Raw genomic sequence first — 15,825 nt, 5'->3', positions numbered from 1 at the left:
CTGCAATTACTATAAAATCGCTGGAATTGAGAAGTTCAATTCCAGCGATTTATTTAAAAATTGTTACAAATTATTTTTTTCAGCGTAATGTAAATGTTGAAAATAAAATCAAAAGCGCTGGAAAAAAGAAAAAAATTGTTGCAAATATGGTCATGGCTGTATAGAAAATCGTTGTTAAAGTATAATTGCAGCATATAGAATCGCTGCAAAAACCATGTAAATCGTTGCAATTGCATTTTGGTGCATCTTTTTTCCCCCTCTCTCGCCAGAGATGTTGTTTATATATATATATATATATATATATAAGTGTCATTTTCGCACTTGATCTGAAATATATTATTTATCTTGTTAATACTTTTTTTATCCTGTTCATGTCAATCACTAAATAATTATTTAATCAATTTATTAAAAAACCTGAAACAATAAATTAACTTTTTTTAATACCTTAAACTGCATTTAAATTAAGTCATTTAAATTAAGATTAATTCATCATTCATTGTGGAACACTTTTCAATCATAATCCAAATTATAATAATTACCACAAGTTTTCACCTACATGAAATGATCACACATAAACCTATGATTCTTGATTCTTTCTATTCCATTGTTATATAACACTTATAGTGTTTATCTAACACCCAATTTAGAAATGGGAAACATAAAGAAAAATTCTGGAACTTTCATTATAAATCAAATCTTTGAGCACATTTTTCATCTAATATAATAAATCAAACACATCCAAAGATAAACCCAGTGGGAAATTCACATTAATGTAGTTATGGGCTATATACATTGGGGTGGACCAATTTGAATCCAATACTTGAAAGTGAATCAACATCATTGATATCACCATAATTGTACCTTTCACCAGACAGTTGATCAGAATTCCACCTATCACTCTCAGCTGATTTTCCTGCTCCCTGCATTCCAATCTTTAAAAAAAAAATTGTCTAATCAACATGAGGCAATCTCCATAAACTGCTAGGCAACAATTTGAATAATAATTTTTAAAAATAAACTAAAAAGCTAACTTGAAGAACAAAATTAAGATACAAAGAAAACATATATCTTAATATGAAACAGAAAATGATAGGTGAAAGAAACCATAAGATAAATTTCATCTTATGTAGCATCCTCTTCTTGATCATCTCTAAAACATGTGTAGCATCCTCAATATTGTGAAATAGATCTTGATCATCATCCCAAGTGGAGTACACAAAGAAGTACTTAAAAGTGAATAGAATTTTTGTTAATACAATGTTATCTATTTTGGTGATACAATCGATCATATATATGTTCTGATAAATTGTTGCCAGTGTCATTTGTCTTAAAATCACCATTAACAATTACAAGGATTGTGGAATCAATAAATGGATTCACAACAGATTGCAAAAAGAGTTGGAGACAATAGAAGAGAAGCAAAATCTCTGAGAGTAATGAGGGTAATTCAGTTTCATGAATCATTAGGGAATTAAATACCAAAGAGAAATGTTGTTTTTACTTTCATCCAACCATTTGCCATTCCTAGGAAAAGCCCCCAACCCAAGAGGCCTATCTATCTCCTTACTGGAGTAGTTTTTTGTCCACACACTAGGCAACACCTCTTCACAAGAAAAAAAATCTGTATGAAAGAGAAAAAAACGCACCACAATAAATTAATTTTTCCTATTGGGATTATTTAAAGATTGCATAATGTCAATACAAAGTGAGTGTCTAAACAGTAGCCTCTTCCTGTTACAGTGGGAGCATCATCAACTCTAGTAAAAAACAAATGTTTTTATAGTTTCACTTGCATTTTGTCTATGCTAAAACAAAAATAGTCACTACTAAAATTACCCCATTTCTAGTAAGGCTGCTGAACATTGATCATGATAAACCCAAAGATAATCTTTAAGAACATGCATGCATATCTACAACCAAAACTGCAATCAGTAATATATAGACACTTGAAATCCAACAGTACTGTCGATTTGGGGATTGTGAAGTGTAGGCACTAACTATTGTAACTCTGTAAAATGATAGGAGAACATATATTGATTATCTATATCCAAGTAGCTAGTACTAAGATGATATGTATCTCTTTAGATCAAAAAGTACTCTTGGGGTTTAGATAGGCTGTATCAAATCATTGGACTAACAACATTGAACAAACTTAAACCATCCTCTATATAAGCCATATATATTATAGATATGCAAGGAACAATATCTACATATCAATGTTACGACAACATCAATTTGACTAATAAACTGACCCATCATCACTAACTCTATATATAATTAAACCATTTATAATGATATGTAGAATTTCCATATCTTTCACCACTTGCATTGAATACTTTTAGTTTTAGCAAACTTTGACAAATGTAATGATGATCAATAAATAAATTGAAAGACAATGTTGAGTTAACAAATGTAAAGAAAGCTGCATTCTTGACTTCATCAGTGATTAGGAGTTTTGTAGTCCCAATACTTCAAAGATTATTGATGAGGAAAAGAAGGTTTCACATGCTTCATTAATGGATAACATAGAGAAGGCCATAATGGAACCAACACGAATTAAGGTCAAGCTGAATGCAGAGAATGTTGATATTTGTTACCCTTCAATTTTTCAAAGCGGAGGAGATTTGATCTAAAACCGAGTGTTTCAAGCAATAAAGAGAACCTTTACTATGATTCGAATAGTGTGATTATATGTGCAATTGGATCTCGATATAACAGCTATTGCTCAAATGTTACTAAAACTTTTCTGATCGATGCCAATGCCTCACAGAGCAAGGCTTATGAGGTTCTTCTCAAGGCACAAGAAGCAACAATTAGTGCATGCCAAATCTGGAAGCAAAGCCAGTGCTGCATATCTTGCTGCTCGCTCAGTAGTTGAGAAGGATGCCCTGAACTTGGCTGCAAGCATGACTAAAACTGCAGGGACTAGAATTCACCTCGAGTTTCATGAGTCGGGTCTTAGTCTTAATGCTAAGAATGATCAAATACTAAAACCAGTGCATAGTAGTTAACATGTCACTATTATTCCATAAGACCAACAACCCAAAAACTCAAAAATTCTAGGTGTTGCTAGCTGATACAGTTATTGTTGGTGAAGAGGTCTCAGAGATTGTTACTCTATCAAGTTCCAAAGCTATGAAGGATGTACTTTATCACACTAGCTTCCTTCAATCATGGAATGACATCCCCAATTTTATATTACTTAAATACAGAGTGTTGCTGCTACTATTTATGTTCCATTTTGCCTGTTTTCTTGAGAGGTTCATTTATTTCTTCTAGTTTAAATAACCTACTTAATCACTAATAACTATGGCGTCTAAAATGTGTTAAGGAAGACTAACAAAGACTCAATTATTGCCATGCAGGGTTTGACTCTGAACATGTACTTTGCAACCTTGTCCTACACTTCCCCAGCATTCCTTTCAGCAATGGTCAATACCATTGCATCTAACATTTGTTAGGCAACCAATGTACTCGGATGCATTTTATGCTAATTGATTATCAGGATCTACCATTTCTTTTCAAATGATACATACATCTTTATTTCCATCATGCTGGGTGAGATTTAAAATTATTTTCATTAAAGTGTGGAAGTTCTTAAGCTAAACATCTCTGTTTATTAGAAAATGATTATACTAGTGAGTGAGACAGTGTTCTTTGAAGGGAACACTAGGAACCAGTGTTACTCATTTGGTTCTTATTGGCTTTATGCAAGAGGCCATAATCAATATGGAGTATAGAACCAAAAGAATATTATAAAGGTAAAAAAATACTAGCTGCAGCCTTTAAAGTAAGACTATAGCAGCTAAGTCAACTCCATATTAAAAGACCATTCAATATCTTAAAATAACTTTAGCACCTAAAATCAACTCATTCTAAAAGAAATTTACGTTAGGGAATCATGATATCACCTGTTCATCCAGCCCACGGCGAATTCTTGACAACCGTCACAACTGAAACTTGGCAAAAGACTACACCAGTTACCCAGCAAAAGCATGCAGTCAAGATGGATCAATACCATTCAAGCACGAAATTCTAGTAGCTATAAAATATCTCTAGAAAAACCTAATTAAGTACATAAAGTCCAGATGATTTACAATCCACTTCGCCCATTATTGTGAAAACTTGGACTTAATTTTATATTCTACAAACTGCCATCTAAGGGCAATAAAATATTTCATAACCAACAAAAACAAAGAAGAAGGATCCACAATTATTAGAACCAGAGAGAGAGAGAGAGAGAGAGAGAGAGAGAGAGAGAGAGAGAGTATACCTCAACAGTCCAAAAGAAGAAATCCAGATGGTGTTCTTTGCTCATTTCAGAAGGTTATCCCCCAAAAATACCTAAATCATTTGAAAAAAAAAACACACCAGTGCTAAGACCTCAAATTCAATTGAATTTCAGCTCAAGACCAAAACAAACTAAAATAAATAACAGAGGGACAACCTGGAGTAAATTGGCAAGAATACATATGTTATAACAACTGAGAAATGAAGAAAGGAAGACTGCTTATAGCTACTAAACCATTCAAACCTTCCATCAAATGGCGTTTAATGCTCTCAATGTGTTCTGTAATAATTGAAGGAAATGTGTCAACCTCACTTGAACAACTAGAATACAAGATAAGATTCTAAGTAGTAAGACAATGAACTGTTTCGTATTCCTTGTGACAGAGGAAGATAATAAGAAAATATCACATGATAAATCATACAAGTTAATAGCACAATCACAGTCTTAAACTGGCTAAGAAAAATAAATAAAAACAATCAAACTTAAGAGCAAATGGGCTTAAGACCATAATCACCCTACCATTAATGTCTTCTTCACAAAACTATCTGCCAGCTTACAATTACATGATCGACAAGAAATTAAGGCAATGAAAGTACTGTATTATCCAAGTTTAGTTAGTTGTAAATCAAGCAATTATAAAAAACCCTAGGTTATCAACTTCACTGCCTTGATCTGCCAAATTAATTAATTGGCACCAAACTTATCGCCAAAACATTTCATGTAATTTATTTGTTTGTTTTTCTCCCTTCAAATTAGGACATGCATGATGTCATTATCAATTCAACCCCATTCCATTCCCTATAGTTTCTGATATGTGGGTGACTTTATGCTAAGAGCCAAGGCCAAAAGATCACTCTTCTAAAAGAAGAGTGATCTTTTTATTAGAATACAATGTGGATTGATTAGTTAACTTGCAGCTTGATTAATTAACTTGCTGCTTGATCAGGTATATGTTTGTGAAATCCTATTTTCAATCAAATAACTTTTATACAAATTTCATTACCAAAGCTGCTATCATGCACTGGAACCATAACTCAGAACCACAATTCCATGGCATGGTAGTAGTATATTTTAAAAACCAAAATAATTGACAAACCAACCCAGACCCACGATTTAATATGCACAAAACAGACCCCATAACACAGATGCACAGAAAAGCAAGTAAACTCAGATGCACAAAACAAAACCACAACTATTATGTGCACTAAAACGCCACTGCACTGAAATAGAACCACACAACAGATGAAGTTTGTAGTGCAAGCAGAACCAAAGGCTAGTAGAATGCAAAAAATACAAGCTGAAGGCCACTTCTCTTTCTTTTATAATTTCTTTATAAGTTTTAGTAAATTGAAATATAAAATAAATGTTAAACACATGTAGAGAACAATCATGGCATGAACCTTATTGTTTAAAAAACAAAGAAATTCACTGCAGATTATAGTAAATATCGATGGGTGGAAGCTCTTCTAATATTCTAATGGGATGAGATAACCAATGTAGTCAAATTATTAATATTATTTGGCCCTGTCAGTGGCAGCTTCTTCCTGCATGGGAGTTTTAAGTGATCTGCATAATTGATATTTAATATATACTAGTTTTGTTTTCCTTGCCATCTAACTCATTCATTGGACTTAACTTTGTTTTTGAGTTTGAGTCCCCACAAGCATTAATATTCATTCAAATTAACAGGCATGAAAAGAGATTAGATAAGGAAAAAAAAAAACAGAGAGAGAATCTTGGTAATTGGAAAATACCTTATTATACATACCAAATAGAGTATATCACAAGAAGATATAAGACAACATTGACTCCAACAAATCAATAAATATATCTATTAGTAAATTCCACTCTCAATCTACATTAAAACCAAAGTATTAATCTGAAAAAAAAAAAAAAAAAAAAAAAAAAAAAAAAAAAAAAAAAAAAAAAAACTTTAGGAAACTCCTCATGTACAGTTTGGTTCTCAATGGAATAAAAATATTTTATTTTGGTTGTTTCTGGGTATTCATTGGAGTAACATGAGATTTATTCTTTGACATCCCCAAATAGGGATTGAACTCAAAGTTTAGCTTCATGTACTACATGCCAGCTTTGACCATCATGCATGCATGGACAACATACAACATATCCATGCGCCCATTAAAGCCTTTGTCCAACCTCCTAGCCTTCTCATTTTTACCCAACATTTTAAGAACCACTATTATTCAGGAAAATAGCTTGCTGGACATGAAATGGTTTTAATATAATGAGATGGGTTAGATTGAAATTACAGCTTAAGGTTAAGCATCAGTTGTGACCCTAATTGTTTAAGCGGCTAACCCAACATTAATTAGCAAAAGCTGTCAAAAGTGGACTGTGTAATATTTTCACACACACATAAATGTTGGGGAAAAGGTCTCTAGGTAGAGTCACATTGTCATCTCTCCAATTAAAAATAAGCCCAAAAAAGACATCATAAAGCAGAGAAATGGTCCGGCACACCAGTTACACCATCCATGTTATTAATAAATATAAAATCTGTAATGACTTTTTCTACCTAATATCAATCAAATATTACCTTTGGTAAACAAAAAAAAGCCATTCCCTGCTAATTACCAATATTGATATACTCATCATTTTTCAGGTAAATCGCTGCAAGTAAATACAAGTAACTATGTATATGGGCGTGTCTGAAATTGATCAAGGGTCTGACTTTACCCAAATGATAAGAAGATTGATCCACAACGTTGCTCTCAAGAATAATTTCCAAGTCAATGGAGGTTGCATGGTTATGTACATTCAGCAACAATTGGTTTAAATGTATTTAAATTAATGTGAGTTGTGCAGAGAGGCTGAGAGCCTCAGCTTGCATTTTAGGTTATAATCAAGTCAACCTATACCCTTAAATCTTCATGACCACTCTTCTTCTTCTTTTTTTCCCAAAAACAAAAAAACAAAAAAACCATTAATTGAGAGCCGTGTGAAGATAATGGAATTGGACAAGGATTCTTCCATTCAAGTTCCTTATAGAATCAAAGTCTATATATAGACTTTATAGAAGAATCGAAAAGAATATTTTTGGTTATATGGCACAACAGAGAGTAGCAATCTCATATGAAATCTGTAGTGCATATTCTAGTGGACATGATTGTTGTGCTGTGCGTGTGTGGTTGGTCTGCTGTGTGACAAACTTGATATTGAGATTGTGATATCTAATAAGCCACATGATGCAAACAACCCAATCCCATGGCAATCGAAAGCTTCCATACATGATTGTATACATTCGACCTGGACCACCCAGAACCCACAATATGCCCAACAAATTACAAGAGGATACCTAGAAATCTAAACCCACATCAACACGTCCACAAAATGCAGGTATATAATCAAAATCTCGTGAACAAAAGTTCATGATTGCAGACTCAAAAACCTAGAAATTAATCTACAAAAAAATGGCAATTTTTTACACTGCAACAATAATGGATGAAGGGGAAGAGATACGATAAATCGTTGCAACCATACCTGTGATGGCGGAAGGTAAACAAGAGTCATCACCACAAATCTCCACCTTCGATTTGCTCAAAATGGTTGAAAAACCAAATGCTTCAAATCCCCAATCGCTGCAGGGCACCCAGTTGTAAGGGAAGGAGAAGACGACGTACTGTAGCTTCCGCTGAAAAGGCTAACGAAATGGAGGAATAGGTCATTTGGGTGGGATTGAAGATGATGGTCAAGCCGTGCGGGGTGGGTATGACAACGATGGTATGTACTCGGGATGGGGATGAAGAGAGAAATTCACTGAGAGGGAAAGTAATCGGAATGACTAGGTTCAACGGGGGAAAATAAAACAATTCGTGAGTTTTGGCACCCAAGACGATATTGCAACGATAGTTAGCTTGTTGCAACATGTTTTTTATTTTTTCAAAGAAAATAATCGCTGCAATAACTCAAAAAATGCTGCAATTAACTGCCAAAACAGCCGCTCCTTATTAATCGTAAAGTCGGGATTCATATGCAGCGATGAAAATTAAATCGCTGCTAATACTTACTTTTTGCAGCGTTTTTATTTACAACAAAATAAAAATCGCTGAAAAAATCTTAATTTCTTGTAGTGATTGTTGTTGAACTAGTTCGATCTGCCCTCAACCCAATTAACTGCAATGTTTTAACATTATGGGAAGGATGATGCTACTGGACAATGTCTCATTCGGTAATCATATGTCCAATGGCTAATCCAATGTGGGATTACCGATATAAAGATTTTAAATTTATGGAAAACTTGTACTTTTTATTAAATTTTAAATATAACTTTAATGAAGCCAATGTGAATGTTCTCATGCCATAGCAATTCCTTCATGGAGGTATGGAGCCAGCTACAAAAAAATCTACAGCATGATGAGCTATATAAAGATGTTATGATTGCCCCGCTGATCTGCCATAGAAGGAATAATATTATACATGGGAAAGGCGTGCTTCTCTCTCCCAAACTCTATTGTCCCCAAAACAAAAGTGGAGCTTCAAAACTTTATTAATACTAAGCAGGCCCGGATTAATGGTAAAGTTATAAGCCCTCCATCTTATATAAAGTTTTTAAAATTAAAAATGAAATGTATTTTTCTTAATTTTTTTTTAAAAAAAAATAAAAACTATTTTATTATATAAAATTTTAAATAATTTTTATATTTTCAACATTACAAGGTCTATAATACTAAATTTATTATTTATTACAATGAATTATTTATATTTCAAATAATTTTTTAAGATTTTACTAAATTGAGATATTAAATTTATATTGAAGCCTTATTTTAAGTTACTATTTAATATAAATTCAAAAAAGTTTTATTTAAAAATTTTAAATAAAATCTTATTTTATTAAAAATTATAAAAATATTTTATATAATAATTTATATTTTATTCCATATATAAATATGGATAACTAACTTAAATTTCATCTTAAATTTCAATTTGTATTGAGCCACCCGATACTAACAGAAGCCATCATAATCTTGTTGCTATTAATGAAGATTGGAGTAATAGTAGTTGAGTGCTTACATAACTGGCTACCAGTCAGACTTAGGTTTAAAGCTACCATTCAGTACGTACTCAATAATATTTGTTGTCACGTGTGATGCTATTAATATATTTTATAAATCTCCCTCGGTTCTTGCATACCGATGGTCCGATTTATCTAGCAGCAAATCAAGTCAAGCCCAAAAAAATGAGTGATCAAAGCTCATCAGGAAAAAATCAACATGTTGCAGTTTTGGCATTTCCATTTGGCTGCCATCCCTGGCCTTTACTCAACCTAACTTCCAGATTAGCATCGACCGCCCCTGACGTGAGTTTCTCCTTCCTTAACACTGCCAAATCCAACCGAAAGCTCTCTGCCACCTCAGGAGCTCACCTCCCACACAACCTTAGATCCTACGATGTTGCGGATGGCGTGCCGGAGGGACGTGTCCTCACTCCCGAGAATCCCCTCGAGGAATTGGATCTGTTCCTTGAGGCTGCACCTGAGAGCTTCCGAAAAGGCATGGATATGGCAGTGGCCGAGACTGGGCAGAAAAAGATAACCTGCATCTTGAACGATGCTTTCTTGGTCTTTGGTTGCGATATGGCTGCGGACATGCATGCAAAGTGGGTCCCTTTATACGTTCCCGCACCCTACGACCTCTCTGCCTACATTTACAGTGCTCTCATCCACGAGACTTATGCTAAAGCTTGCGGTGGCGGTGAAGCTCATGGTAATGGCGGTGCAGGGGGAGATCTAAATCCTATTGACAAAACCCTAGATGCCATTCCAGGACTCTCCGTAATGCGCTTCGGTGACTTACCCCAAGAAATACTTGATCAAGGTAATCACTCAAATTCTTCACCAATTTTAGCACGCGAACTGCACAGAATTAGGGAGGTCCTGCCACGAGCAAATGCTGTTGTCATGAACTCTTTCCAAGAACTAAACTCAACCATACTCACCGATGATCTCAAGTCCAAGTTCCAAGACATTCTGTACGTGGGTTTTCTCACATTAATATTCCCAACTCCACCCCTACCCCCATCACATTCAGACGCCACGGGCTGCCTCCCATGGTTGGACGAGCAAAAGCCAACATCGGTAGCATATATAAGCTTTGGAACAGTGGCGGCGGTGCCACCCCACGAGTTTGCAGCTTTAGCAGAGGCGCTGGAAGCGAGTTGCGTTCCTTTTCTTTGGTCTCTTAGGGAAAACTTCAAAGCATTTCTGCCGAACGGGTTCCTCGAGAGGACAAGGAAGCAAGGAAAAATAGTTCCCTGGGCACCCCAGGCTCATGTCTTGTCACATAAAGTAGTAGGCGTGTACGTTACACACTGTGGATACAACTCTGTGTTTGAGAGCATTGTCGGAGAGGTTCCGATGATCTGCCGGCCGATCCTAGGCGACAATATGATGAACCGACGGATGGTAGAGGACGTGTGGGAGATAGGAGTTGGGGTTGAGGGAGGGGTGTTTACAAAGAAGGGAATGGTCAAGAGCTTGGAGCTCGTTCTGGGACATGGTCAACATGGAAGGAGGATGAGGGAGAAGATCAGAGATCTTAAAGAGCTTGTTGTGAAAGCTGCCGGACCTGATGGGATTGCTTCCAAAGATTTCAAAACTTTGCTTGAGCTAATCTCTCAATAAATTATCAGTACCAAGATCACCATCTCCAGATAATTTGTCATTTTCATTTTATCTTGTTTTCTTTCAAACCCTGTACGTACGTTTGGGGCGTTCATTTTATTGTCTGTGTGGTTTTGCTCCTTTCTTTTCCGAGAGAATGCTATAATGAAGTGGGTACGTAGTCATTTATAAAGTGTGCAGTACTGTGAACGACGATAATAATAATAATAGTAATAATAATAATAATAATAATAAAGAATAATACTATATTTCCCCTGGGAGCTAATGCTTCCAGTTTTTTTATTTTTTTTTATGATTAAGAAAAAATTATTTAATATTATTATAAAAATTTTTTATTTTTTAAATATTTAAAAATATTAAAAAATAATTAAAAAAAAGTAAAATTCTTGAGATGATCCTGCTTACTTAAATTAGAAACAGTACATTAAGTTTTAAAAATCTAATGGAGGCCATCATATACAAGAGAAGGAGTTGCTGCCACGAATAGTGCTGGTGGAAAACTTGGTGGAATGGTGCTGGTGGAACTCTGACTTAAAAGATAATGTCAGATCCATCAATCTTATCTGCCAGTCTTTTCACTGCAGAATCCAATGTCAGAATCCTATCAAGACATGGGAATTCAAATTACGGAAAAAGATGCTCTTTAAGTGGTAAATAATCTTAGTAAGAACGAAACAGATTGGAGCCAATTGATCTGCTCAGCACACTAAGAGAGAATCAAATAAGGCTGCTCACCACGATCGAGAAAGATGCACCCTGCATTAATGTATAGTTTGAAGTAAATAAAATAATAATTTTTTATAGTATAGTTGATGGAATATGCATATATAACAAAAAGTTACTTTTAGTTATTATGGACCAAAAATTAATTGTAATAGATAATGTAAAGTTGAAAATTTTAATTTTTAACTACAGTATTTATAAAAGTAGAGTCAAATTTAATTTGAACTATTCAATGATCAAATATTTATTTTTTTGATAACACTCTCTCTCGTCCCTCAATATTTTCTCATAACACTCAATTTTTTTAGCTTTTACTCCAATAATTAATATCAACAAGGGTTATTAATATTATATTAAATTTTAAGTAAATTTAATTAGACATTTATAATTATTAATATTAAATATTTATTTTTTTGGTAACACTCTCTCTCGTCCCTCAATATTTTCTCATAACACTCAATTTTTTTAGCTTTTACTCCAATAATTAATATCAACAAGGGTTATTAATATTATATTAAATTTTAAGTAAATTTAATTAGACATTTATAATTATTAATATTAAATTACCATTAAAAATATGAGTTGTTAACCAATAATTTAATTAGAATATAATTTCTAATTAACATATAATTAATATAATGGTAAAATATGATATAAATAAATATATTAAATTAATATTATTTTATTATATAAAAAATAAATAAATAATTTAATGTAAAGACTTATATAAATGATATAGGTAATAGTTAAATTCAATTCATATTCATAAAAAAAAAAAAAAAAAAATCTTTAATTTTAGCTAATCATTGAGGATGTTCAAAGATTGGAGTAAGGTCAGCTAATTATTGGGGATGCTCTAAGATTGGGGTAAAGTTAGCTGGCGGGAGTGCTAATCTAACTGGCTACCAATCAGACTTAGGTTTAAAACTACCATTCAGTACGTACTCAATAATTAATATTTGTCGTCAACAGTCACAATCGAAGAGTTTGGAATTATGTGTGATGCTATTAATATTCGTTACACACTGTGGATACCACTGTGTTTGAAAGCCTTGTCGGTGAGGTTCCGATGATCTGCCGGCCGATCTTTGGCGACCAGAAGATGAACGGACGGATGGTAGAGGACGTGTGGGGGATAGGGGTTAGGGTTGAGGCAGGGGTGTTTACAAAGAAGAGAATGGTCAAGAGCTTGGAGCTCGTTCTGGGACATGATCAACATGGAAGGAGGATGAGGGAGAAGATCAGAGGTCTTAAAGAGCTTGTAGTGAAAGCTGCCGGACCTGATGGGATTGCTTCCAAAGATTTCAAAACTTTGCTTGAGCTAATCTCTCAATAAATTATCAGTACCATGATCACCATCTCCAAATAATTTGTCATTTTCATTTTATCTTATTTTCTTTCAAACCCTGTACGTACGTTTGGGGCGTTCATTTTGTTGTCTCTGTGGTTTTGCTCCTTTCTTTTTCGAGAGAATGCTACAATGAAGTGGGTACGTAGTCATTTATAAAGTGTGCAATACTGTGAACGACAATAATAATGATAATAATAATAATAATAATAATAATAATTGTTATAAAACTATCGAAAGGAGAGAAAGAGAGAGAGATAGAATTCAGAGAAGTTATGAAACTTATGAATTTCTTAAAGAATTCAACGATATATATAGGCATACAAAGGGAACTATGCCAGTTACTATACAGTACTATGCTGGCACTATGCATATGTCGGCCATTCACTATGCCAGTTACTATGCAGTACTATGCTAGCACTATGCACTGTGCGATGTCGGCCATTTACTATGCCAGTTACTATGCAGTACTATGCTGGCACTATGCACACTGTGCTATGTCAGCCATTTACTATGCCAGTTACTATGCAGTACTATGCTGACACTATGCACACTGTGCATTTGACGGCTAGCTCAAGGTGGTCATACAATTTTACAATGTTATTTTACAACACTCCCCCTTTGGATGACCACATATAATGAATATGCATCGTTAAAACCTTGCCAAGGAAAAACCCTGTGGGAAAAAAATCAATGGCGAAGGAAAAAGAGTACAATATTCATGTGTACCGTAAAATGCTTTAAGATTGCCTCATTAAAACCTTGCGAAGGAAAATCCAGTGGGATAAAACCTTAGCGAAGGAAAAAGAGTACAATCAGCATAAGTCTTCAAGACGTTACTCCCCCTGAAAAGTGCATGATAAAAGGTCTTCATGTCTCCGCATTCCAATGTTCTGCACAATCTTCTTAAATGTTGCAGTTGGTAATGCTTTTGTGAATAAATCTGCCAGATTATCACTTGATCGTATCTGCTTGACTTTAATTTCACCTTTTTCTTGAAGTTCATGAGTATAAAAGAATTTAGGTGAAATATGTTTGGTTCTATCACCTTTGATATATCCTCCTCTAATTTGAGCAATACAAGCAACATTATCTTCGTATAAAATTGTTGGACTATCATTAATCACTGGAAGACCACACTTTTCTTGAATATGTTGGATCATTGATCTTAGCCAAATGCATTCTCGACTTGTTTCATGAATTGCAATGATCTCTGAGTGATTTGAAGATATAGCAGATAGTGTTTGTTTGACAGATCTCCATGATATAGCAGAATTTCCATAAGTAAATACATATCCAGTCTGAGATCTACCTCTGTGTGGATCTGAAAGATAACCTGCATCTACATATCCAACTAATTGTGGACTTGAACCATATTGATAAAATAATCTCATATCAACCGTACCTCGAAGGCATCGAAGGATATGTTTAATGCCATTCCAATGTCTTCGAGTTGGTGCGGAACTATATCTTGCAAGTAAATTAACTGAAAATGCAATATCAGGCCGAGTGCAATTTGCAAGATACATCAGGGCTCCAATTGCACTGAGATAAGGTATTTCAGAACCAAGAATTTCTTCATTGTTTTCACAAGGACGAAATGGATCCTTCTGCACATCAAGTGATCGAACAACCATTGGAGTACTCAGGGGATGAGCTTTGTCCATGTAAAAGTGTTTCAAGACTTTCTCTGTATAATTTGACTGATGAATGAGAATTCCGTTTGGCAAATGCTTGAGCTGCAGGCCAAGACAAAATTTCGTTTTGCCAAGATCTTTCATTTCAAATTCATTCTTTAAATATGTAGGGATTCTTCTGATCTCTTCAGGAGTTCCAACAAGATTTAGATCATCAATATAAACCGCAATAATAACAAATCTGGAGTCTGATTTCTTAATAAAAACACATGGGCATATTGGATTATTCTCAAATCCTTCTTTCAATAGATATTCGCTAAGGCGTTTATACCACATGCGTCCGGATTGTTTTAACCCATATAAAGATCTTTGAAGATTAATAGAATACATACTTCTGGATGTACTCAGATTAGAAGTTTCAGGCATTTTATATCCTTCAGGGATTTTCATATATATGTCATGATTTAATGATCCATATAAATATGCGGTGACCACATCCATCAACTGCATATCCAATCTTTTTATAACTGCCAAACTAATCAAATATCTGAATGTGATTGCATCCATAACAGGAGAGTATGTTTCTTCATAATCAATCCCCGGTTTCTGCAGGAAACCTTGTGCAACAAGTCGTGCTTTATATCGCACAATTTCATTACTTTCATTTCGTTTACGTATAAATACCCATTTATATCCAACGGGCATTACACCCTTTGGTGTTTGTATAATTGGTCCAAAGACCTCTCGCTTTGCTAGCGAGTTTAATTCAGCTTCAATAGCTGATTTCCATTTTGGCCAGTCATTTCTACGTCGACATTCTTCGACAGTTCTTGGCTCAATTTCTTCATTACTTCTGGTAATGTCAAGAGCCATTTTATATGAAAATATGTTGTCGACAACAGTTTTATTTCTATTCAAAATTTCTCCTGTACTCATGAAATGTATCGAGATCTCGTTATTTTCAGGTACCTGTCCCTCTTCAAGGGAAGACATTTCATGAAATACCTCTTCAGGAGGTTCTTTCTCAGGAGATTTACTCTCTTCATGAGCATCAATTACTCTTATGGCCTGTGTTGGTATGGACTCTTCAGGAGTACCAAATTCATTTTGTATTTTCCTCTTCCGAGGAATTTTGTCCTTAGCACCAATAGGCCGTCCACGCTTCAGGCGTATCTTAGACTCGCCT

General features: G+C 34.5%; 1 protein-coding gene across 1 annotated transcript; it reads left to right on the top strand.

Moving 5' to 3' along the window:
* Positions 1-9,488: 9,488 nt before the first annotated feature.
* On the top strand, positions 9,489-10,931 carry LOC122306481 (anthocyanidin 3-O-glucosyltransferase 7-like). The gene has a single exon (XM_043118911.1). It carries the CDS (start codon positions 9,489-9,491, stop codon positions 10,929-10,931), a length of 1,443 nt encoding a protein of 480 aa, XP_042974845.1.
* Positions 10,932-15,825: the final 4,894 nt, after the last annotated feature.

The sequence above is a fragment of the Carya illinoinensis genome, chromosome 4, assembly GCF_018687715.1.
Source record: "Carya illinoinensis cultivar Pawnee chromosome 4, C.illinoinensisPawnee_v1, whole genome shotgun sequence".
Classification (NCBI taxonomy): domain Eukaryota; kingdom Viridiplantae; phylum Streptophyta; class Magnoliopsida; order Fagales; family Juglandaceae; genus Carya; species Carya illinoinensis.
Note: the sequence above shows the minus strand (reverse complement) of the source record. Positions and strands in the feature narration are given on the sequence as shown.

Coding starts and splice junctions, on each gene's coding strand:
- LOC122306481 (XM_043118911.1), top strand. CDS start 9,489: ATGAGTGATCAAAGCTCATCAGGAAAAAATCAACATGTTGCAGTTTTG.